At 58.8% G+C, this 24133-nt stretch overlaps 1 protein-coding gene across 2 annotated transcripts in view; it reads right to left on the bottom strand.

Annotated features, from left to right (window-relative positions):
- Window positions 1-973: 973 nt before the first annotated feature.
- OLFM1 (olfactomedin 1) overlaps window positions 974-24133 on the bottom strand; it is a 35870-nt gene continuing 12710 nt past the window's right edge. For both annotated transcript variants that reach the window (XM_059142419.1, XM_059142418.1), the window contains exons 2-6: window positions 22424-22573; window positions 18129-18284; window positions 15922-16141; window positions 8059-8165; window positions 974-2720 (exon numbers count right to left, since the gene is read on the bottom strand). In XM_059142419.1, the coding sequence (XP_058998402.1) occupies window positions 2046-2720; window positions 8059-8165; window positions 15922-16141; window positions 18129-18284; window positions 22424-22573 (1308 nt within the window). In that variant the 3' untranslated portion in view covers window positions 974-2045. The remainder of the gene's footprint in view (window positions 2721-8058; window positions 8166-15921; window positions 16142-18128; window positions 18285-22423; window positions 22574-24133) is intronic.

Here is a 24133-nt window from a genome sequence, read left to right on the forward strand (position 1 = left end):
CTGTATGTTTGCTCTTCCCTGCGCCATTCAGGAGGACGAGGAGGTGGTCGGCCCGTCTCGGCAGCTGCGGTCACCGGGCAGCCCCGGCCTGGTGCGCTTGGCCGGGTCCCCGTCACCCCGGGAGCAGCCAGGGGCCTTGTGGACTGAACTGTGGCTTTACTGAGACTCGGGGCTTTTATCCCAATAGCCGGCTCCCATCTCACAGGGGGAGGACCTTGGGTGCCTCACTCTGAGAAAATCTGGAAGAATGCAGAAGTGGGAACCCGTCTCCCCCTTCTACAATCTTTACTTGCGAGCTCTGCTGGCCGAGGAGGAAGAGCCGTCTTGCTCACGGGGGACGTCCGGTGAACGAGGCTCTAATGCAAGCCCAGGCCTCCCCCTGCCTGCCCCTCCTCTGCTGCATTGTGGGTGGGGGTATCCCTGAGCTCCCGGCAGAAACACACTAACAGGCCCAGGCCCAGTGACAAGAAAGCAGGAAAGCATTTGGTGGGGGGGAGGGTTTGGACCCACTTCCTCATGGAAGGTCACAGCCTGTGAGTTGGCCCAGGTCCTGAGATTCTCTGTGTCCCAGGCCTGGGGACCCGGGTGAGGTCCCAGAGAGGGCCCGACGCTGACCTCTGGGACCCAGCAAAGCCCCCCTGAGCCAGCCCGCCAGGGAGAGCCTGCTTTACCTCCGAGGACCCATCCTCCATAGGTGGCCCCGCCCTGTCTCCGGAGGGCGCCTGTGCCCGGCCCCAACCAGAGGAGCTCTTGGAGGAGACGCCCAGAGCGGAGTGTGGTGGGGTTCCAGAGCTGCAGCCTCGGTTCGGACCCACCCCGAGGGGCGGCAGAGCCCAGGCTGGTCCTCCGGCTCCCAGGGGGGACAGGGTTGGGGACCGGCGGCAATCCCTCCAGGACACCCCGCAGGGCACACCCAGAGGGCTCTGCCAGGCCCCCTCACCTTTAACACCTCCGAAATGACGAGCGAACTAGAGACATCTCCTAATATCTTTATTGTTCCTTCGATAACTGGACGGTACAAAGCTCGTTTCAACTTCAGACTGAACTCCCCACGCACTGTTGTCCTCGGGATCGTTCCTTTCCCGGCGGAAACAGAGTTCCCCTCCGTAAGCCCTTCCTATCCGCAGTTACGATATTTAGATAATTTAACAAGAAGAGATTAATTCCTCTAGGATCAACAGGAACTTGATCACCTCTTTCTAAGGGTGAACACTGAATTTTTTTTTTTTTTTCTTTTTAGGAACAAAAACCATCCACTTATTAAACCCAAACTACAGCACGGCATTTACGACACTCGTTGCAGGAACTGAACACACAGAGCTACCACCTCAAGGAGACGACAGACAGACGCGGCACAAGAGATCTACAGGGGGGACGCGAGCTCGAACAAGTGGGCGCTGCGGCTGTCCACGCCACGCCCGGGGCCGCCGGCGGCAGGCGGTGCGCACGGGCCCGTGGGGGCGCGGGGCCTCGGGGCAGCTCGGCGGAGACACAACAGGCGGTCCAGAGACGGCAGCTGCGATGGGTTGAGTTCCAGTCGCCGACGGCGGCCCCCGCGGACGCCGAGCGCGGCCGGCCGCGGGCCCTCGACGAGACACGGCAGGCACACCCACCGGAGCCCAGCGCGATCTAGGGGGAGTGTCCATGCGACCTAACAGTGGTTGTCCTCAGGGCGAGAACTGGCCAACAGTCGTTGCCTTACTTCTGTAGGTAATTTGACCAGAAAGGGGGGCCAGGCGGGAGGGGGTGGGGCGACGGGGCAGGGGCGGGGACCGGGACCGGATCCCTGGATGCAGTTCCAGCTGCAAAGACGGGGGTGGGGGTGGGGGCGGGGGCGGGGGCATCTTCTCTTCCCAAGCGCATCGCCCTCTCGCTCCGACCGGAGGCACCGGGAGGCGACGCCCCCGCGCAGCGCCGGGGCCCACGCTGCTGCTGACGTTGCGAAATTAGTATTATTAGTGTCGTTAGGTTATGTCGGCAGCTGTCCCACAGGAAGGTCCGTGTGGGGGAGGCCACGGCCCCCCGGGCTTTCCGGGCGGAGACAACTACAACTCGTCGGACCGGATGACGTGAAAGAGGGTGACGTTGTAGAGAATCTGGTGGCCGTTGTTCCAAGCGTACAGGGCGCGGTCCTTGGGGTTGTAGTCCAGCATGGAGATGTGGGAGTACTTGTTCTGGAAGGGGATGTCGATGTACTCGTAGGTCGAGGCGTTGGTCTGGTAGGCGTAGTGGACCTTGGTGCCCCCCGAGTAGCCGTTGGTGACGTAGAGGGTCCCGCAGATGATGAAGGCCTCGCCGGCGCTGCGCTTGGGGTAGCTCGTGTTCCAGGTCTGCAGCACCTGCAAGGACACGGGGTCCAGCTTGCTGATCACGATGTTGCCGGCGTTCTGGTTGGTGGCGTAGACGGCCCACAGCCCGTTCTCGTCCACCATGAGGTCGATGTCTGAGTGGCCGCCCCAGGCGTAGTGGTACATGTTGTTGTAGCCGGCATAGTCCAGGCTCCGCGTCTTCAGGATCATCTCCGTCTTCAGGTCGAACCGGATGACGATGTGGCTCTGGAACTTGTTGAAGTAGATGGAGCCGTTGTAGACCACCTGCCCCGTGCCGGACCAGGGGTGCGGGAGGCGGTGGGACGTGAAATTGTCCGTGGTCATGAAGTCGGTCATGGACTTGTACTCGCGGACGAAGCGGTTGTTATGGTAACCGTCCATGTACCAAACCTGCGGGGCCGGGGCAGAGAGAGAGACAGCGCACCCGTTAGCGGCTCTGGGGCCGGGGCAGAGAGAGCGCACCCGTTAGCGGCTCTAGGGGCCGGGCTGTGCCCCCCTGCGGAGCCTCGCCGCTCAGGCTCAGAGTCTCGTTGACTGGGCAGCAGCCGGGACCTTGAGAAGGACCCGAGAGAAGCAGGGAGGGGAGTGAAGACCGGGCGATGTCCTGTCCCTCCCCCAAACCCACAGGTACTCCTCAGAGGGGACAGGGCCATCCCTGCGGGGAAAGAAGAGTCTGTGAGGACAAAGCATGGGAAGGCACACTCTGGGCAGGACATCTGGGGACAGGTGCCACCAAGCCTGGGCTGTGGCCACCCCACAAGTCAGGGAAGTGGGCGGCAACAGAACCTTCCCAGCCCCCTCTGCTCGGGCTGCGTCCAGACTGTGGCTCCCTGCGTTGTCCCTGGCAGGGTCCGCAGCAGGTGCTCCTACTTTGGGGGAAGGAAGGAACCCCATCAGTGTATGAACCCCCAAGCCAGCAAGACAGCGCCAGACAAGGGGAAACTGGGGATGTGGAGATCCATCGTCAATGGTGCCAGGAAGGGTGACCTCCTGCACCCCAGGGGGCTGTTGGGCATCAGGCCTCTTGTCCCACCAGCGGCCTGGTGGGGCGTCCTGTCTGCCAGGCAGGAAGGCGTGCGGGACGATACATGTGGGATCACGGTCCCCGCAACCCCCGAACTTCTTCTCCAAGAAGAATGAAGCCTTCGTGCAAGGCCCCAAGGGTCACAGAGGGCCACAAGCCACCAAGAGAACAGACCCAGGGGTGGCCCACGTTTGGGGTCAAAGAGGAAGAGTTTTCTGATGATCGCTTAAATGCCAGTTGGCTCCAAAACCGTCTAGACTTGGTACAAAATGCTTTAGTCATTTTCAACCAATATGGGAGCAAAATTAGGAAGCAATGCCGTTCCTCAGAGGCAGATCTGCTGGGCTAACGCCATCCCCAGAGCATCTGTCCGGCAATAAGACAGCTGCTTTATCCATCAAGGCTCTGCCGGCTGCAGGGGAGATTAAGGAAGCGCAGCTTTCAGACACAGCATCACACATGCGTGAAAAATTAAGAAAAAAAAAAAAATCCTAACCTTGTTCCTGAGGCATCTATCTGGATGCTTGGAGACAGATGCGCTTTTTCTTTAATGAGTTTTTCTTTTTTTGAAAACTGGGTCTCGTTTGAGGCTTTTATTACCCTCAGGCCCCAGAGCCCGGCCCACGGTGATGCGGGTCTCCGATTAGAACGGGAGAGTGCTGGGCTGCCAGGGGTTCTGGGTGCCATGGTCACGCTGCCGAGGACTGGCCCTCCTGCCTGCGCCTGGCTCTCTCCCGAGACGGGGCGCTCACTGCTTCTTCCAAGACCCGGCCCAAACAACATGCCCCACTTGGAACCGTCTGCCGACCCCTGCCTATGGGAGCTGCCTCTCTCCCGCTCAGCATGGAGAGCACCCCTGAACGTGTGCCAACGTCTCCTCCCTCACGAGTGGACCTGTGGCACGGGGGACCTCCAGGGTCCGGTGCCTCCCTCTCGTGGGCAGAAATGGGTGACATGGGCACCAAATTGCTCGGGATTTGTAAACCGCCTCTTCTTCCCGGATTTGTAAACCGCCTCTTCTTCCCGGAAACTAGCGAATCGGACCCAGGGCACGCTTCGGGAAAGCGCAGTTTAGGCCGGTAGGGAAAGCCGGCACAAGACCCTATATGTCTACTGACCAGCTCTGGGCCCGTGACTGCAAGACCCCCAACGAGCCCCTCTACCGAAGAACACACTGCACTGCAGCTCTGAGGGGCCGGAGAAAAGTCACCCCTTCCCTCACTGTGGCAGCCCCTCCGGGTTCACCATGATCTCTGGATCGGAAAACCTCTCCTGCCCCACCCCTTCGAGTCCCGAGGCTCACACAGAATCCCATCGCCCCCAGGAAGCCTCCTCCGATTCTCTGGCTTCACCCAGAACCCCCATATCTGAACTTCTAGAACCTGGAACCTGGCTGCCCCCTGAGCCCCCAGCTGCCCCCCGAGCCCAGAACAGTCGCATGGGACTCCAGGGACAGAGCCAGGCACGCGTGCTGGTGAAAGCAGGTGACGCCAATGTGTAGGTGAGGCTGGGCCCTCTGGCTGGGAGCCTGCACGTCTTGCTGTGGCCTGTGCCCCCTTACCCTTGGTTATGCCTTCAGCTCTCTATCGGCCTCCGGGGCTGGTGCCACCTGATAGAACCTTCCAGAACTGTGATCCAGACCATCGCTGTTCTGTAAACCTGACTCCCCAGTCCCAGGCTCTTCCCGGCAGCATCCGGCGGCCTCTGCACCTGGCAGGCCAAGTCCCTGGCTCTCAGGCACCTGTGGTCCGGCCTCCCTGTGCCCCACACCTGCTGCTCCCACTGCGGTGCCCCCGGACCACGGATCAAGTTCATCTCTTAGAAGATGTTGCTTACACCCCCTCTACCCCCAGGCAGGGAGGCCTCAATTTTGTAGGGGGTGGCTCCCAAAAGACATGTCCACATCCGGGACCCTGTAACTCTGACCTTATTTGGAAAAGAGAACTTTGCAGATGTCATTAAGGATCCCAAGATGGATTAGGGTAGGTGCTTAAATCCAGTGGGTGGAGTCTTGAGGGGAGGAGAGATGTAGACACAGAGGAGCGGATGCCCACTGGCCTGGGACGTCTACGGCCGAAGCCAGCGAACAGGAGGGAAGGTGTCGTGGACTCCAGACAGAGTCAGGGAGAGGGTCTCCTGGGGGGCAGGGGGGCACAGTCTACCATCAGGGGTGAGAGCGTCAGAAGCATGCGGGCTAGTCACCACCGAGGGAAGGCAGCTCTGGGCACAGAAGAACACCGCAGAGCCCAGCGTAGGGCCTGGCACACAGCTGGAGATCAATAAAAGAGTCACAGAAGGAAAGGCACAAGACGTCCTGAGCTAACCCTGTTCTAGCAGCTCAGTGCGAAGGTGTCGGGTCGCTGTGAGCTGTGCCCACTCCTCTGGAGCCCCCGCCACGGGCCCCCCACCAGGGACCCCCTGTGCAGCGTTCCCTGCACCCCCCTCACCCCCGCCAACCTCTGGCCACGTGTCTCTGACCACACCGCCATGGCAGTCTGCCCCGAAGCTGACATGGATTGTTTCCCTTTGGAACAAGTTACTGGTGTCCTGCATGTGTGACCACACTGGGAGGGAGAATGAGAAAGAGCAAAACAAAACATCTGTCCTTCAGATGAATGGCAGGGCAGGGATGTGTCACTCAGCACGCCGGGAGTTGGGGGTGGCTGTGCTGAGCGCACGGCTTGGAATGGCCCCAGCCACACAGGTGTGCGGCAGAGCTGCCCAGCGTCCCCACCAGCAGGCTCCGCTCCCCCCTTCCCCTTGCCAGCAGCTCCCCACGGAAGCCTCCTCCTGCTGCCCCTCTCCGCATGCTCTGCCCATCCCCGGGGCCTCCCTTTCTGGACGGCGATCTGGTCACCAAGCAGAAAACAGGTGTCGAGTTATCAAGAGCACCCCCCACCCCTCGACAGCTTTGCGAACAGACAGCTTCCCTGTTTGGGGCACACAGCCCGGCTTCCCGGAGCCCCGATACCTGGGACCTGAGAAAGGGTCTTCCGAGAGCACTGCTTACAACAAAGGAAAGGGTGTCACAGTGGGGCCGGAGGCACGCGTGGGCACAAACCCCCAGACCCAGGGGTGTGGGGCGTGTGCGGTGGGCAGGCGGACGGCAGGGGGCGGGGAGGGACGGGGCAGTCTCCGGGCAACTGCTGTAGACGCTTCTTAGTGAAACCGCTGACCGCCCTTTCCCAAGACCGTGGGCACAAGACTAGACCGGGGTTTTCTCACCAAATAGCAGGGGTAACGGCAACCTCCACACCGGCAGGTCGCGAGGGGGTCACTGGACGCCCAGCCGGACCGGCAGGCAGAGCGGTGCGCCGAGGGCCGGGAATGTGACTAACGGATCGCCGCGCACAGAAGGGCTCCGCTGTGCCAGCGCGGGGCTGACCCTGGAGCCGCGCTGGGGCTCGCCACGGGGGATGTGGGCCAGAAGACCAATCGGGATTACAATTAGCCCCTTAGACTGTCAGAGAACTTGCAAGCAGCAGCTGACCATCCAGACTCAGGAATGAGAACAGAAACCGCCCCAAACACCTGTCCGCACTGGCATCCCGGGTCTGCAGTCCCCGACCGGCCCCTCCAGAGTCCCCTGCAGCAGAGGCTGGTGTGAGCTGCCCTAGGGGCGGGGATGGGAGGGTGGGTAGACAGGTGGCAGCCACCACGGGCCGGGCCGGCGGTCCCTGTTCCCCCCAACCTTCCCCAGCAGAAAGTGCGGGGCCACCTCACTTCCAAAATACAAGCTGCTGCTTCCTGCCACCTGCAGCTGTGGCAGTGGGGGAGGGGAGGGCGAGGCCAGAAATCTCCGGAGAGGAAGCGACCCTTCCCTTCCCAGTAAGAGTCCCCCAGACAAGGCCCAGCAGCCCCCCTCAATCCCGCCTGAAGGAAGAGCAGAGACTTTTTAAAAAAGTGATCAGTTTCTAACCGTCCTGTCAGCCGCCGAAAGCCGGGGGGTCAGTGGGAGACGCCCCAGACTTCTGGCTTGTTCTGTGCCCTGAGGCGTAGCCAGCAAGAGGTCACACGCCCAGGCCTCTCCCTCCTCCCCGACAGCCCTAGGCCAGTCTTCCTCTGGCAGAGGCTCTGAGGGCCACTGAACGGCCACGTCCAGGTGGCCCCGCGCTCAGCCGGCCAGGCTTCACCCCACACCCCCAAAGGGGCTCACAAGGCTCAACCCGGGCCCTGCCTTTCTCTCCTTTTCTGACTTTTTATCGGGGGGGAAACGAACACAATCTCTTCCCTAAATCAAAAAGGAACCTGCGTTTCCATCGGCCTTGACACAAATGAGATGCCACTGAAGTAGGAAAGGCCTGTCCGACCGGACGGTCCTCCTGGAGCAGGGCTGGGGTGGCTGGGGGCTCCCCTCCCCTAGAGCGGAGCCAGGGAGGGCTTGGCAGGGGTGCCCTGCTCTAACAATTGCCACCATTGTTCCCATATTGGGCCCCATCCCTGTGGTCTGTGACTTGGGGTTAGCACAGGGAGCTCAGCCAGGACGTGAGCCCCTCCCCAAAGCGGCCGGAGGTAGGGTGGGGAACAAACCTGTGGGGGTGCCCAGCTGGGCTCCCGCCACAGCCGTCGGGGCGGTTCTTGGCACAGGTGGGCACATGGGCATTGGCGTGAGGGCCAAACGTTCAGGAGATGGAGACCAGGCTCACTTGTCCCCCGAGTGACCGCAGCACCCTCGCACCCAGGCCCAGCAGAGGAAGCACTTACCCTGTTATCACCTTCTGGGGCCAGAGGATCCGTCATCCAGGACCCGAACCTTGAGCCCGAGGTCTTGACGGTCACGGGGTCACTGATGCCTGTCAGCTTGCCGCAGGCTGGAAGACAGTACACAGCGCAGAGGAGTGACTCCCTTGTCCCGAGCCCGACCACCCACTGCGGAGGACGCGGGGTCCCTCTGCCCGCCTCGGTCAGGGTGTCGGCTGCTCTTGCTTCTCTTCTCCCCGGTGACACCCCTAGCCCCAAAGTCCAGAGAAGCACCCCCGCCCCAAAGAGAGCCGCTGAGGCCAGGGTGGACGGGGAGAGGGAGGGGCAGCAGCCCCCCCACTGTCTCCCTCCCTCGGTCCCCAGGGGCTTGGGGCTGGAGGGGCCAGAGCAGGACATGGGGGTGACCAGCCTCGCCACGACATGGTTTTTTTCTTCCAGGCAGTGGGCACGGCAGCAGCTTGAGCCCTTAAGCCTCCGGGAAAGAGAACATCCCAAGCTCCATGTGTTAGGCTCCCCGCAGGGTCCCAAGACACCTCTTTGGGAAGAACCCACAGCTCCATGTCCCGGGGCCAGTTAGAACTGGACTAGGAGAAAGGCCCCTCTCCTTCCCTAGAGAGCCTGTGAGCATCTCCCGCAGGGGGCAAGGTCCCTTCTGCCTGGGAGGAGCCCTGAGGCAGGAGAGTGGAGACTCTGGAGGCACTGACAGAGCAGGGCAGCCGGACGGACCGGGCCTCAGAGGTGGCCTCGGTGCTGCCCGTCTCAGGGATGGAGGCCGGGGTGGTGCTGGGGGGTACTTAGAGCCACACCAGCACTCGGGGACAGCGGAGGCTGAGACCCAGCTCTCTCTGCAGTCCAGCGCCCTTCCCACAGCCCTGTGGGCCTGCCAGGCTGCACCTGCCGGCCCAGCAAAGACTCCACAACCACTTAGGTCTTCCAGAATAAATGAATCCCCGCCAGCCTGGAGTTCCCGAGCCCCAGAAGCTAGTCGGCAGGTAGACACGGCCCAGTCAGCAAGTTTCCAAGAAGATCCGGGGCTTTCAGAAGACTGACAGTGACTTAAGCCAGGGACACAGTTTAGCCGGGATAATCAGGATAAAAGTAGGGGGAGAGTGGGGCCCGGGCCAGGCCTCGGAAGCTGGTCTCTAAGAACTTAAAGCAGGGGTGTGTATGTGCGCTAACGCCATCACGCAGGACTGCAGAGACAGACCCCTGACCCCCCAGCCCAGTGCCGGGCGCCCCATCTCTGTGCTGGCAGAAGCGCAGAGGCTGTGAGGAGGGACGAGCCGCCTGCAGGCCGTTGGGGGGCGGGGTGGGCACCCAGGTCCCCGTCAGGTCAGCAGCACCACCCTCCTCACCGCAACCCGCTGCCTTGGGTCCACACCTACTTTCACCGGCCTATCCCTTCCCCTCTCCAAATTTCCTGTCTGTTCTGCTTTTAGGAGCAACCGTGGGCCCTCCCACGTAAACACTGTCCCCTCACAGCCCATGGCTTCCTGGCAGGAGTCATCGCTCGGGGGCTGGCGGCAGGTCTGCGGGTGGGCCTGGTCCCTGCTGAGAATCGCAGCAAGTTCGCTGGGCCCCGTGCACATGTCCCCATCTGTGGGAGGACAAGGGGCATGGAGGAAGGTCCAAAGTTCACCAGCGTCTACAGGAACTGGGAGAAAAAGGGGGTGCCCGAGGCCAGTGTCCTCCTGTACTCTCCTGGTTCCTATGACGCGGGGGCTCTGAGGGCTGGCTGTCCCCAAGGAGACAGCAGCCTTTCTGACCTGGGTGGGGATCGGGAGACGGTGACAAGGAACACGTCCAGCCACCAACAGCCTCCCCACCGTGGAGCCAGGGGACAGCGGTCCTGCCCGCAGCCTGGAAGGAGGAGCCATCGCCCTCAAGGGTGTCATGGCTCGGGGAGTCCGGTGGGCCCATGGGTTTCCCATCCGATAGCACACCGTGGGATCGGACACCGCGGGATCGGACACCGCACAGCGCTATACTGACTCACACCGAGGCTCCGGCCAAGCCCCCCGAGCTGGCTGACCTCCCCAAAGGAGACCAGCTGTCCGTCTTCCACATCACCCCCGGCGGGCGAACATGGCGGGCCAGCCTACCCCGGCAGCACGGAGGCCCGGCCCTTCTCGCCGCCACGCCTCTGCTCTGGCTGTCCCTCCCCCTGCACGTCCTCCGCCTGCCCTGCCCCCTGTCCTCTACGGCCCAAACCCACGCCTCGTCCTGAGACTCCGCCTTTGGAACCCTGCCCACCTCGTCCTCACCAACTCCTGCCAGTGACCCCATATGTCCTGGGGCCTCAGACCCGAGGGTCCAGGTCTGGTTGCCCCGGGCTGCAAGCTTGTTGCCCTCTCTTGCTGTTTCCCCAAGGCTCTGCCCAAGGCATTGTCCGTGAACTAGTGAGGGAATCATCTCTCAGTTCCTCAGAGGGAAAATGATTCATCTCTCAGAAAACCCTCACGGTGTCCTTCGCCACATGCCCCAGCAGAGGGGATGAGAGGTAAAGCAAGGTCCCCCTCCTCTGAGCGTGCGACAGAAGCCCAAAGGGCAGCTGTAGGGGCTGAAGCAGTTGGGAGCTTCTAGAAGGGCGCCTGGCGTGCATGTCGGGCTCAGGGGAGACAGCTGCCGTTCTCATGACTGTGAATTCAGATTAAGGATGGGGAGAAAAGTTGGGGTCGGGGCTGCCTCGGACCACCCAGTTGTGTCCTGCCCACGGTGGGCCTTCAGGGCTGGGGCAGAGCAGGGGAGCCAGCCACTGAAGGAAACAGGTTGCAGGTCGGGTCTGATCTGGAGGCAAACGCTTTGCAGTAGCACCAATACCTGCCGTCCCTGGGCTGAGGTCTGCTCTCCCTTCGCCAAGGTGCTCCCCGGCTCCGAGGGCTACCTGCAGCCTCCCCAGCCCCTTGGAGGGAGCCTGGAGATCATGGATCAGAGCGTGCAGAGAAGGGTCCAGCTGCCCGGGGAGCCCTGCTCTTCCAAATACTGGCTGCAGCCTCAGGTCTCCAGGGCCTCCCGGGCTGGAGGCTGCCCCCCCACCCCCCGCTTGAGTCAGGGAGTTATTTTTGGTTCTCTGTCCAGACTGGTTCTGCCAAGACCTCGGGAGCTGACAGGATCTAAAAAAGCCCCACGGCAGAGCCTCATGGAGGAGTCTTGGCACATTCAGTTCAGGAAAGTGTCCCTCTCTGTCACGCGGGCTCAGGATGTGCGTAAGGAGGGAAGGAGGTCCCTGCGCAGGTGCAGCTCAGAGGAGGCGGAGCTCCGGGGCCGGAGCGCCCTGCGGGGAGGGCCTGGCCGCCCTCGCCCTCCAGAGCTCAGGGGCAGAGCCCAGGACGGGTGTCAGGAGGGAGGGCGCCGTGCAAAGCCAGGGGCCTAGACAAAACAGTGCCCTGCGTGAAATCATTTGCCTCGTGCTATTGCTAGGGGTGCACTTCTGAACAACAGCTGGGACAGTCTCCACGGGGAGCCTGGAGCAGGCCCGGGGTGACATGCCCACCAAGATCCAGGCCAGAGGCCAGAGCGAGGGCCCGAGAGCCCCGCAGCAGGCAGGCTGGGCCCCCAGCTTTCGGGTTCCCTCAGCCCCAGCTTTCATCCCTCCTGGACTGGGAACTGTTTGCGGGGCTGGGAGCTGGGGAAGGCACATATCCTCGTAGGAGGGAGAACCTGAGGACAAAGCAGACCCCGAGCCTGGGAGTGGCACCCAGGGAGGGTCCCCCCGTCTCCCCTCCGCACATGGGCAGGGCAGGGGCAGGTGCCGGGAGACCTTTCCCCGGGGCACAATCCCCAGTACTTCCTGGGAGGCTCCAAACGGGAAGCCTGCCCTGCCAGCGTCCCACTGGGGCTCAGCTGTGGATTGGTTTCTTTGCTGTGGGGTCTCCTGCAGGCTGAGGTCTCCCTGGCTTATCTCTCCACCCCCCACTGACTGCAAAACCTGCTCACGTGACTTTCGGCCTCACCCTTGGCAGCAGCTCCCTCCCCCAGTCCCTCCAGGCTCCTGGGAGCAGACTGGGGCCAATCCCTCTGCCTTCCTGAGCCTGCCCCATCTCAAGGGCAAGAGAATGGAATGGAGGCTTCAGACTTGTCTCCCCCAGGAGAGAGAGCCAGGGATGTGGAGCCCAGGCAAAGCACCATGCCCTGACATCCCAAACTGGCAAAGATATCTACGCCTGACTGTTATCAACATGGACCCGGGGCTGGGGGACTGCTGACACTGAAGCCCACAGGCTTCATTCACATGTGTTCTTGGTGGAACAATCAGAGCCCCAGAGATTCTGATGCCAGGGCCCCGGGTGTCTGGGCACTTCCTTCCCCCTGGGGGAAGCCCTAAAACTCAGCTATTCCCCCTGCCCCCATTTTACAGAGTGGAAAATTGAGGCCTGAAGCTAACAGACCTACGAGATGCTCGGGATGTTGATGTATGAACAGCATTTTGCACTGGATCCTGAGTCTCTGGGCCTGCTGGTTTAGCTTCTGGGTCATCTGTCCCAGTGGAGAGGGGCCATGAAGTCTCCTGCCCCAGCCTGGTGGACCAGGTGGCTGGGCAGCTCTGGCGCTCCCCTGTCTGGGAACAAGGGGAGCTCAGGAGAGCGGTCAGAAGCCGCCTCTCTCGCAGAGATGCCCAGAGAGGCTGAGCCCCACCTCTGGTTTTAGAAACGGAGTTTCCGAATCCTTTCTGGCTGGGCCTCTGGGAAAAACATACAATCCCATCGAGACAGCAATCTTTACAAATAGAAACAGAAAACAAACGGAGGCTTGTTTTTGCTCTGTGTATGTACTGGGGTCAGGAATTACCAACCACGTCGACTTAAAAGAGAGGGTGGTCGCAAGAAGCCACCCAATTGAAAGCACGTTGGCGGAGGGGGCTGGAGTGTCTATACCGGGAGGAAATAACGGGGACTGACAGGGAGACGTCAGACCAAGGAGCCGAGGTGCCCAGGGGGCAGGGCAGGAGCTACTGAAAGGCTACACCCAGCGGGAGCCCCAAGCTCCCCGGCAGCTGTCAGGAACAGGGAGCCTCACAGTGCAGGAGATGCCTCCTTGGCTCTGTGGTCCCCAGAACCTCCAAGCAGGAAAGAGGCTGCTGAGATCATACTCATTAGTGAGGCTGAAATAAAGACCATCTCAAGCAGCTACGGGATAGGAATGCGGTCCTTAAATTACTGGGCTTGAATGGGAACCTAGGGAGAGGGCAGAGCCACTGTTCAAACTACCACCTACCTGTTGATCTGCCCCCACACCCACCCACCTATCTGTCCCTCCACCTGTCAACGTATCTGTCTGTCTGCCCACCTAGCTGCCTACCTAGCACTTACAACTCGCCTGCCCTACCCCCCACCCACTCTGCTGGGCAATGAGGTGTCCCTGGACTCACATGGTCATCCCAGGGCATGGGGACTCCTACACCTTCACTGTACAGATAAGCAAGTGGCTGCCCTTGAGACAGTCAGTGCCTGGGGACAGTCACACAGCCGCAGGTGATACCTAACTTACAGACCGAGGGCTCTCACCCTTTGGTGTTCATGGGAATCTCCTGGCTGTTGGTTAAATGCAGATCCCTGCCCCCCCACGCCCCCACCCCCCCACTGTAGACTCTGATTCAGTGGGTCTACCTCCAAGTCAAGGTGTTTCTGAAGAAAGAAACACAGAAGCAAGACAACATGGTTGCATTCTGATGGGAGAGAGCGGGGCCCCCGGGAGTCATCCTCTCTCTTTACTCCCAGATCGAACATCTCGGTGGCCCAAGGGTAACTGTGCGGAAGCCCCAAGATCCTAAGCTGGAAGGAAAATTCACGCAGCTTCTAAAAACAGACCAGGTGCTGATGGAAAGGCGGCTCTTCCCAAGAGGGGTGATGTCCCCCCCGGGAGAGGCCTGTGGCTTCTGGGTGTTTGTAACTTTCCACTCTGAATTTCCATTTTGCTCCTTGACCCCCCCTACAGGGAAAGCATGGAGGTCCCATCTCAGTTTCTCACTGACATATGCAGTCTGTATCCCAGGGAGGGCACAAAATAAACAATAACCACCACCCTCACCACCACCCGGCTCCTGGATTCTTCAGAGGCTGAGACCCCTGGTGGGGGCATTTGGAGGGTCTGGAGAGAGAGAGGCAGTCAGCGTAGGCTAATGCTGGGTAGAAATCCCAATCTGTGCCCAACGGAAGTGATTATATAACCCACAGTCATAAATACAGTTCTATAATCGTGAACACTCGAAACAGCCACACCGACCCCTACAGTGTCCGAACAGGAAATGCTGTGACTACCCCGCCCTGACCCTCCTGGGGCTGTCCCAGGTCTCCCTGCCCCTGACACACCAGGACTGGGGCATCACTGGAAAAATGCAGAAGACAATCCCTCATGGGACACAGCAAAGTGCCCATATTAAGCCAGATTAAACTCCCAACGCCTCTTGCCATCCTCCCTGGGCTGGGGAACTTTTGAGTGTTTGCCTTTGCTGGGAGGTCTAGAACAGCATCTGAAATAATCTGGGTGTACGGACCTGCTCCAACAGGGGGGCTGGCCGACTACTTCCTTGCCTTTTGGATGTTCTCTCCCTTTTGCCTCAAGGCATCAGGGATTTTTAAAAGTATTTGCTACTTTGGGATGTTGAAAGTTTATAAGAAGGTATTTGGGGTATGGGTGGGTAGGTGTGGGGAGGGAGTCAAGTTAGAATATCAGATAAAACCCAAGGAAAACTTCTTCATTAACCAGAATTACCCTAAAAATTACCCTATGGTACACTAAGTATACAGTATGAACACGAACAGCCTTGGTGTCAAACGCATAGCAGGAGAGAAGGGCCAGCTGATCTGCACACGAAGCCCAAGAATGAATTGGAAATTGGGAAACAGGCCAGAAGAGTGGGCTCAGATGCCAGTAAGTCACGATCTGTGACAGCAACCAACAGGGGAGTTGTAAGGTGAGTGGGAATTCAAGCAGAAGCCAGAATCCAGACAGGTCGCCCCATGGTGGGGGAACCCCCAGATCTGGTGCCCCCCCCCAAGGAAGCAACAACAGGGTTGAGGATCAAGTGAGCCCAGGGGCTCCCTCCATCCAGGCTGTTAGGAGGGACTGACGCCCTTTCTCACTGTGAATGGCAAGTCCTCTACGCTGGTGTGACTGAATTTTCTGTTTTCTTTTATTCAAACTACGCATGATTCGCTCTCTCAGGAGTTCTGTCAGCCCTTGTCCCCAGCCTGGAGAGAGTATGAGATGTATGCTTCCGGCCCTATTAAACTCATGTCCTAACTCACCCATCACACACAGACACACACACCCACTCACGTGTGCACGCACACACATACATTCTGCAGATGGCATGTGGCATCTAGTCCCTTTTCCGGATGTGTGACTTCATGGGGTCTGTGAGCCAGCCTTTGCACAGGGCTGGCCAGTGCCCTAGGGTGAGTGCCGCCTACCTGTGCTCCTAAACCGGAGCCCTACCCAGGAGCCCTAATCCGGCCAGGCCAGGCCTCCCTGAAGCCAGGTGGGCGCTGTCCGCTTCAGCACCACTCCCTAAGCCTGCGCGGGAGGTGGGCGGGGCAGCGCCACGCCCCTGGCAGCGCCCTCCCTGAGGCCAGGCGGGCGCTGTCCGCTTCAGCACCACTCCCTAAGCCTGTGCGTGAGCGGAGGTGGGCGGGGCAGCGCCACGCCCCTGGCAGCGCCCTCCCTGAGGCCAGGCGGGCGCTGTCCGCTTCAGCACCACTCCCTAAGCCTGTGCGTGAGCGGAGGTGGGCGGGGCAGCGCCACGCCCCTGGCAGCGCCCTCCCTGAGGCCAGGCGGGCGCTGTCCGCTTCAGCACCACTCCCTAAGCCTGTGCGTGAGCGGAGGTGGGCGGGGCAGCGCCACGCCCCCGCAGGGTTCTGGTCCTACCTAGTTTTTGCATGCATGCACGGAGCCTTTCTTCAAGATTGGACACTCTGCTCTGAAGTTCATCGTAGTCATAGGCGCCAATTTCCTCTTGCAGTTCGTTAAGCACTGACGTCAGATTCTGGACCTCCTCCTTAAATTGCAATACCAATTTGGCATCGGCCTTGTACTCTTCCAACACAGGTATCAAAGGCCTAAGTTCATCCATTTTCGCTTTTATCGCCTGCAAGGTTAAAATAAGCTGGGTTCAGTGCTCTGCGTGCAAAAACTTGCAACACCCTGCCTTGGCCTGGCTTCTCCCCGGGTGAGGGAGTCTGTGCACACTCCTGTTTCATTTATAGGTTTATGTATTCTGGCCCAAAAGAGTTAGAAGAGCATATTAAACAGTCTTCAGAACACCAACATATTTGGGAAAGGTCTTTATTGTCAGTTTAGAACGCAACATCTTAAGGTTACATGCTTTTAGTCACACACACAAAGTTTCTTTTTTTTTTTTTTTTCTTTTTCAAAAAATGCATTGACAAGGGTTCAAACTGTCCGTGGAATGCAGCTACAGTCGCATGCAAAAGAGGGTCCTGGTTGTGTTCAAGGTTCCTTAGTGTCATGGTGCTAAGTATTGGGAAATAATAGTAAAAATGCATGGTGCAAAAGCTCTCTGACCCTCTTTCATGGTTACATGGGAGTGGACTGCATCTTCAGTCACTGCAGCACTGAAAAAACGCTTTTAAGTTAGCCCTGCAAGCAAGAAAACGAAATACTGTTGAAGAGCTACCTCACTAGCCTGCCTTAAACAGACAGCCATCAATAGACAAATATTTTCACGGTCACTTAAAAAAAAAAACAAAAAAACAAAAAACCAAAACACACTCCATTGCTAGATTTAGTCCAAACCAACTGCTTTAACATTTATAGAGATTCTCTCACAATTCCTGGTGTAATTCTTAATGCAATTAAAGCATGGTCAAAGGCAAGGCATTGCTTTTCCTCCCCTGGGGCCATGTTGCCCCAAATTTTGGAACTGAGAGAGATGCCTGTGTGGACAGTGCTTGCAAAGACGAGCTAGCTCATGGCCACTAAAGACACCCCCATCTTCAAAGGAATCGGACTCTAGCATGGCACAGAGAGTGCTGGGCTTTCAGGGAGAGACACAAACTCTTTTTGGTCAGGCAGGTCAAAAATCTCTCTCTCCGAGATAATGCACCACGATGATGACATCAGAAGCAAGGACAACATAGTCCCTTGCCTCCACCATGAGCCACTGGCTCATTGCTCCTCGATAGGATCAGGCCTGCTATTATTTTATTCATAATATAGATTTATTACTTCGTTAGCCTGCCGTTTCGTCTGTATAATGTATCAGTTTTAAAAGTGGATTACTTCTTGCTTCATGCAGGGAGCACATCAAAGGAAAACATTAGCATAAAAAGGACTGGAAGACAGAGCATCAGCAATTTCTAGTCAAGCAGGGCTGTGTAATTTGACCTGTTCATTTATATCTGGGCTAGATTAGTAATTAACATGCACGTGTGCCTTAATTAAGGTGCATATAATTTTTCAATTTAATCATTTTGAAGCTGAGTAAACTTAAGGAATATATATGTATATATATACATATTTCTATATATGTATATATAATTTTAGGCCAAACTCTGGCTTTAATGTCCAGAGAGACCTGGAGAGAAAAAAAAAAAAAAAAAAGAAAAAACACTTACCAGGAAGTGAGAAAGATGTTGGTGTCTCTCTCTTTCCTCCCTACAAATCTACAGTGTGCCTTGTCATAGCTAAATTAGGTCAGATGTGAAAAACTGCCCCGAGTGATCCCTGCTCAGAAATGGCTCTAATCAATTAAGCTAATCCTTGGCTAATGTGATTTACCTACAGCAGCTGCCGGATGATGAGGACCAATCGTGTCCCTCCCCAGCTAATCTATGACCTGGCTTGCGAAGCCAGGTCCTGGGACCCCGGCCTGGGAAGCTCATGGGGGCTGAAAACTGCAGCTGTATCTTCCCATTTGACTGTGTCTTTCGCCAAAAGAGAGCGAGGGCCGGCTGCCTCTCCTTTTCCAAGGACAGCGGCGGCCATTTACAAGGCAAAGGCCCATGTCTGCTGGGCTCCTCCCCGGCCCCAAGTGTCTCTTTCTGGAGGGGAAGGGGGAAGCGCAAAGAGAAACCAAGCCCGGCCTCGACTCAGAGGAGGAGCAGCACACGTACCTTGAACTGCCTGGCCAGGTGTTGCTTATGGCTCTCCTCCACCTGCTTGAACTTGGACTCCAGTCCCTTCATTTGGTTCTCCATCTTCTCCACATACTGCAAGTCCCTCTGGGTCCGCCTGTCCAGGACCTCTATGGATTGAGACATGTTTTGCACCTGTCAAAAAGGCAACAGGTTCAGGGAAGGAGCTGCAGCGGGTGCCTGCCCGGCTTATTTGCCTCCTCATACACGACAGTGACCTTTCCCACGCAGCCGACACACTGGGAGCCAGAGGCGGCCCATGCATTATTTACTAGTTAATCACCAGCATCGGGGAGCGTTATGACCAAGAACTCCCCAAACAGAGCAAATTGGTTTAGGAAACGTTTCCTCTGCCATGTTCCGGAATGCGTTCTCTCCCAGCCAGGGATGCAAATCAGGGGTTCAGGAGCCTCAGGTCCTCCCTCAGCTCCCAGCTCCAGGCCTACGAGGCTTTGGGTGACTTTTCTTTTTTCCTTTCTTTTGTCAGTGGGGAAGAGACTGGGTCTCAGTCTCCTTATTCTGCAGGATAAAACCGGATAGGCAGGCTTAAACACCAGCCTGTCTGAACGGTGCTGTTGGGCTTCCCCCCGCCCCCGGCTGGAGACTCTCCATCCCCCTACATCTCATGGGGATCCTGCTGCGAAGGTGGGGGGCACGAGGGAGCCAAGCTACGAGGGAACTGCTCTTTCTGACTCTGTGTCATCTCGCGCACCATCTATCACCCCTCCCGGTGTCATGGGCAGATGACTGCTCTGCAAACACACGCATTCCATGCACAGAGTCAGGAATCAATCACCCGGCCCGTGAAGAATCTCTATTTCCCATCTTTGCAGACAGACATGAATTGAGTCTATCCTCAAGATGGAACTTTAATATTCAACAGGATTCCAGAGAGCTTAAAAGAAAAACAGTTTCGGTGCAACCACCTGCCAGGGCGTTTTATTTTTGGGGAAACTGGCTGGTGCTTCTGTGTACATGCATTGGGGGCAGTGGGGGGAGCAGATGGAGTTCAGGGTTGTGCAGTGGCGTTCGGGTCACTCTGGGAATCGAATCCAATCACCAGGGAGGAAGACACTTCACAACTACCGCAGATCTCCATTTCTGATTTCCTTGCTGCCTTTGAAAATCCCTTTTTAGGCACGGAATCGTTTGGGTATGACCCGTAGCTTGACTCGGTCAGTGAACAGATGACAGTGCGGTTTCTACCACTTCCGGTATAGCCTCCATCCCCGTAGATAAAGTAAGAGCACAAGCGAAATGCTTCTCGGTAGGAGAAAAACCGATATTACTCACTGCAGCATTTTTAAATGCCTGGGATTTTACGACTAGTTATTTAAAAGTAACACACAAATCCAGTTTAAAAATCCGGGTTTGTAAAATACCGGATGTGGGTGACTGGGATACCCTCTGACCCTTCCTGTGGGGAACTGGAAACATGTGCTCTCTTACCCTCTCCCTGCCCCCTCACCTGCTCAATTCTGTCTCACCCAATAACCACAGGACTTCTTGGAGAAGAGTTGTGAGTTTGGGTTTCCTTCATATTTTAAAGCCCAGCCCCAATACCACCTCCTCCAGGGAGGTTTCCAGGATGCGCCAGAGCCAGAAGCGGCTGCCTACTACTTGGAAACGGCACCACTTCATTGGCGCAGTGCCTGCCCAGCAGTAACCACACACACATCTGTCTCAACCAGCTGGCTGGATGGGAAACGCGGGGTGGGAGGGGCCTGGGGCTTTTTCACTCCCAGGACCGCAGCAACCCCCCCCCCACACCCCCACCCTATCCCTGAGCCTATTGCACCGAGGTCCTCCCGCAGCCACAATGCTGGGAGGAGGAACACAAATGGCCTCCCCAGCCGAGAGCCCTCTCCCTCCTGAGACACAGCGTTCCTGCTGTGTTGGCAAAACCGACAAGAGCGGGGGCTTCCGCGGGCTGAGCTGAAGCTGCTGGGTCGGCACCAGCTCCAGATTCTGCCCTCCGACAGGGGCCACACGCAGAGCAACGGGCTTCTCCTCTGCCAGACGAGGGATGCTTTTCACGGATTTTGAGTAAGATTAAATTTAAGATTGAGAAAGCCAATGTTAAAGATGCCAAACAACTCCACTGCCTTAAAACAAAACACAGACTCTCCTATGTCCGTCCCACCCGGAGTGAGGACCCCCTCTCGGGCCGGTCATAAAGCAACGACTGGTCCGAGGGGCACAACCACTCCCAGGTGGGCGTTCTCCCTCCAGAAGACCCGGTCTACGCCCCAGCCCCGGGGCCATCCGTCCTATTTCCAGCAGGCTGTGTCCCTCGAAGCCAACTGACGAGTTCAAGGTCACCCCGTCCCCCCCAGGCTGAGCCCATCCGCTCCCTGATTCGATCCGATTTTTACAACACCCTGGCAGGTGAGCGCGGTCTCGAGTCTCAGGCCACACAGAAGGAGACCGAGGCCCAGAGAAGTTAAGCAGCTTGTCTACCATCCCACAGCGGTCAGCAACGATCCAAAGCCTGGCCTGCCTCCAAAGCCCACACTTCCAAAGTCAGGGCTGACGGCTTTTTCAAAGAGAACGTAACCCGTGGCCCCAACACGCCTTTTCCGCTCGGCGGGTTGCCTGTGGGGCCGGCCACAGGTCGGCACTGGGGCCTCCGAGGGAACACACCACCAGAGCCACGCACTTCAGGCACAGGGAGACCCACCCCCCCCAAGGAAGGAGCAGCCCTGCCCCCAACTCCAGCACAATCTGAAACGCAGGAAGCCGTGAGGCCCTCTTTTACAACAAAAGGCTGCTGCCCTCTGAAAACACAGTGCCCACTGGGGTATAAAATAGGGCTTTAAATCTTTCAGCCCCGACGCGGTCGAGTATGGAGGCAGGAAGAAGGGCCCTAGGCCTGCACCCCCAGGGGCTCGAGAGCTTTCTGGAATCCAGAGGGCACCTCCCCCAAGAGCTCCGGGAGGCAGCCTGCCCCTCCCGCCCTCCCCCCTGCCCCCCTCCCAACTCCACCTCCTTCCTCTGCAATTCTGAATAATTAAAGGCCCAATTAGGCTTCGGTCTAGTTTAGTGTTAATGAACGTTTGCGGAATCTGCTAAATGTATTTTACTTTAATTCTTTCTAAACGACATACTGGGTGGGCTAGAGAGGGCGGAGCAAAGACTCCCCTCACCCGGGAGCGGGGGCCAGGCCGAGCCGGAGGCCTCCGTGCCCTTCTCCCCGCCCCCCACAACACCGTCCTGGGGACAGCGCCAAGCTGGGAGCCCCGAGAACCGCTAACCCGCGCCTTCCCTCTGCACTTGGGGAAACGGAGGCCGCGACAAGGACCTGCAGTTGTATGAGAGGCTGCGGCTGAGCTGGGCTCACACGGGGCGGTCCTGACGTCGCACCGTGTGCTGTGCTGTCCTCCCTCGGCTGCCAGGGCCACGACCTGCCCCAGCAAGGAGCACAGCATGGAGAGGGGAGGGGAGCGGCTTCCGCCCCACCCCTTTCTCCTCAACTGGCAAAGTCCTCTCTTACCGGTGTGTGTGTGTGTGTGTGTGTGTGTGTATGTGGGTGTGGGCATGTGTGGGGGGATGTGTGGTGGGTGTATGAGGCATGTGTGTGTATGTGTGTCGCATGTGTATGTGGGGTGCGTGTGTACCCGGTGTGGAGGTGTGGGTGGTGAGTACAAGGCATGTGCACGGGTGTGCGGTGTCCGTGTGCGTACATGGGCGGTGAAACCAGGTGAGAAATCTCACCAAGTTGACATGATTCTTGTGAAGGGTCTTGAAATGACGGATTTAAAATGTGTGCGGGACCCACACAGCGCTGCTGCCCGCGGCTGCCAAGGGGCGGACTCCGGGTGCACTTGTCCCCCTAGACCTGCAACTGGCAGATTCCACCTCCCGTGGGCAGCAAAAGAGCCCATCGGCTGAGACCCATGGGGCTCCTGGGTGCTCTGCCTGGTGGCTGCTCAGCCACAGCCCTGAGCCCTCTGGACTATAGGTCTCCATCTCGTTGGAAACGGTGGCCCCTGGGAGCCGCCTTCGTCCCCTCTCCCCATGCCCACGGGGCTCCTCCGCAGAGTGACCAGCAAGGTCGACTCATCTCCTCCTGCGCCTTCCGTGGGGCATGCGGGTGGTCTCCATCTACCCATTCATTCATCCACAGACATTCTGAGTCTGGACACGCCAAGAAAGAGGGCGGTCTTGAAGCTGGGACAGACCGTGCAGGCCAGCCCACCCTGGGTGCTGGTGTGGGTGCACACACGCATGTAGATGGGCACATGCACGCGCACACGCGCCCCGCACAGACTCACCTTCTCCAGTAGCTGCCTGAGCTGTTTCGTGCGGGCATCCCGTGAACACATGGTCTGCTGGGGGGCGACCACTGTGCAGATGCACCTGCCCTCGCTGTCCTGGGCGGAGCTATACACCTGCCAGCTCTCCTCGGGGTTGGTGGGCAACACCTGGATGCAGGGGGGGGTGGTGAGGGAGCGAGAGGGAGACAAGTGAGACCAGAAGGCAGCTCACCTGGAACGACAGCCAGGGAGGGCTGTCCAAGTCTGACCCCTGGCAGAGAAGGACAAAAAACGGGCCAAAGACACGTTCTGACCCCGGGGAGGGGCAGGAGCCCCTGAGAACAAAAGGGCAGAATCCCATCGAGGTCCCCCGGGGGCTGCAAGGAAGCTTAACAGGCAAGACTTGAAATTTTGTTCCAATTCAGGGGATTTTTCGGTTCCGGGGATGTTTGGTGTCCCGGCATGTGACCGAATGGATAGGCTGGGTAGCAGGAGGGGGGAGGCCACACGCCCTGACAGAGGAGTCAGGCAGGAAAGCAGGGGCTGGTTGACTCACAGCAGCACGTAATTCAGAAACAAGATCTCCTCCCCGTAAGGCAAGCCAGGGTGGCTGGCGCAGCCTCGCGACGCCGTCCCTGATACCCGGAGATGAAGCGCCCGGGTAATAGCCGGCATCCGGCAGCCCATTAGCCCAGAGCCGCAACGACCCGCGCCCCGGCTGCCACCCCACAGGCAGCCTGGCCGACGCTGTCCGAGGGGACGCCAGCCTTCCGACTTCACGAGGGCTGCTACCCACGAGTCATTGTGTGGATCTCACCAAGTTTCTGGTGACATGGGGGGCCAGCTCACAGCCAGCCTCAGTCCTGGGGTATGCCAAGGACCACTGGTGCCGCCTTGCAGCCCGGCTCAGGTGTGGAGCGCCAGGCACAGGCACGGGGCGACACCACTGTCCGGAAACACTCCCGGAGCACAGACCCTCCCCCCCAGCCTGCCCTGTCGCCTCAGGTCACCTCCCTGCTATTTTTAGCGTGGGGCTGGGGTGGAGAATCTATAGTAGCTGTCCACTTGCTTCATTCATCACCAACCCCAGCCGCTTAGGACCCAGACTCAGGAGCACAGTCATCATGAAAGCAGCCCTGGATGTCATTCTTGAGACACGAGGTGGGGTGAACACGACGAGGGGCTTAGGAGGGTCACGTGGAGACATCCTCCCAGAGCCCTGTGCCCTGGGCAGCCCAAACCAGGTGGGAGAGAAGCCTCCTGCCGCCTCCACCCCCCACAGCCCCGTCCGCCTCCGAGGGAGCCAGCCTTCCTCACATCCTCCTCGGCTCAGGGGTGCTTCCCGCTTAGCCTGGCTCACGCAGCTCCAGCCACCATCTGAGCCAGCCCTGCCCACAGGCGCCCTGGCCACTCTCCCCCAACCCCCCAGCCAAGGCCTTGACAAGGGAAGAAAAAGCCACCTGGGAGGCAGGACAGAGGGCTGATGAGACAGAGAGGGGGCCAGCGCCACAGCCAGTGCCTCCCAGGACCCCACCCGGGCCACTGCATCTTGGGGCTCCAGGACCCTGAGGGACCTGGCGGAGGGAAGAGCAGGGAAAGGAGCCTGATGGAGTGCGAGCTGCCAGCTCCCCCGCCCGCCAGCCGGCCCACTCCCGCGGTCCAGTCCCGCTGGCTCGCACAAAGTAGGGCGGGCTCCGCTGGAGCCCTGGCCGGACCAGCCCCACAGGG

This window comes from Mustela lutreola, chromosome 12, assembly GCF_030435805.1.
Source record: "Mustela lutreola isolate mMusLut2 chromosome 12, mMusLut2.pri, whole genome shotgun sequence".
Lineage (NCBI taxonomy): Eukaryota > Metazoa > Chordata > Mammalia > Carnivora > Mustelidae > Mustela > Mustela lutreola.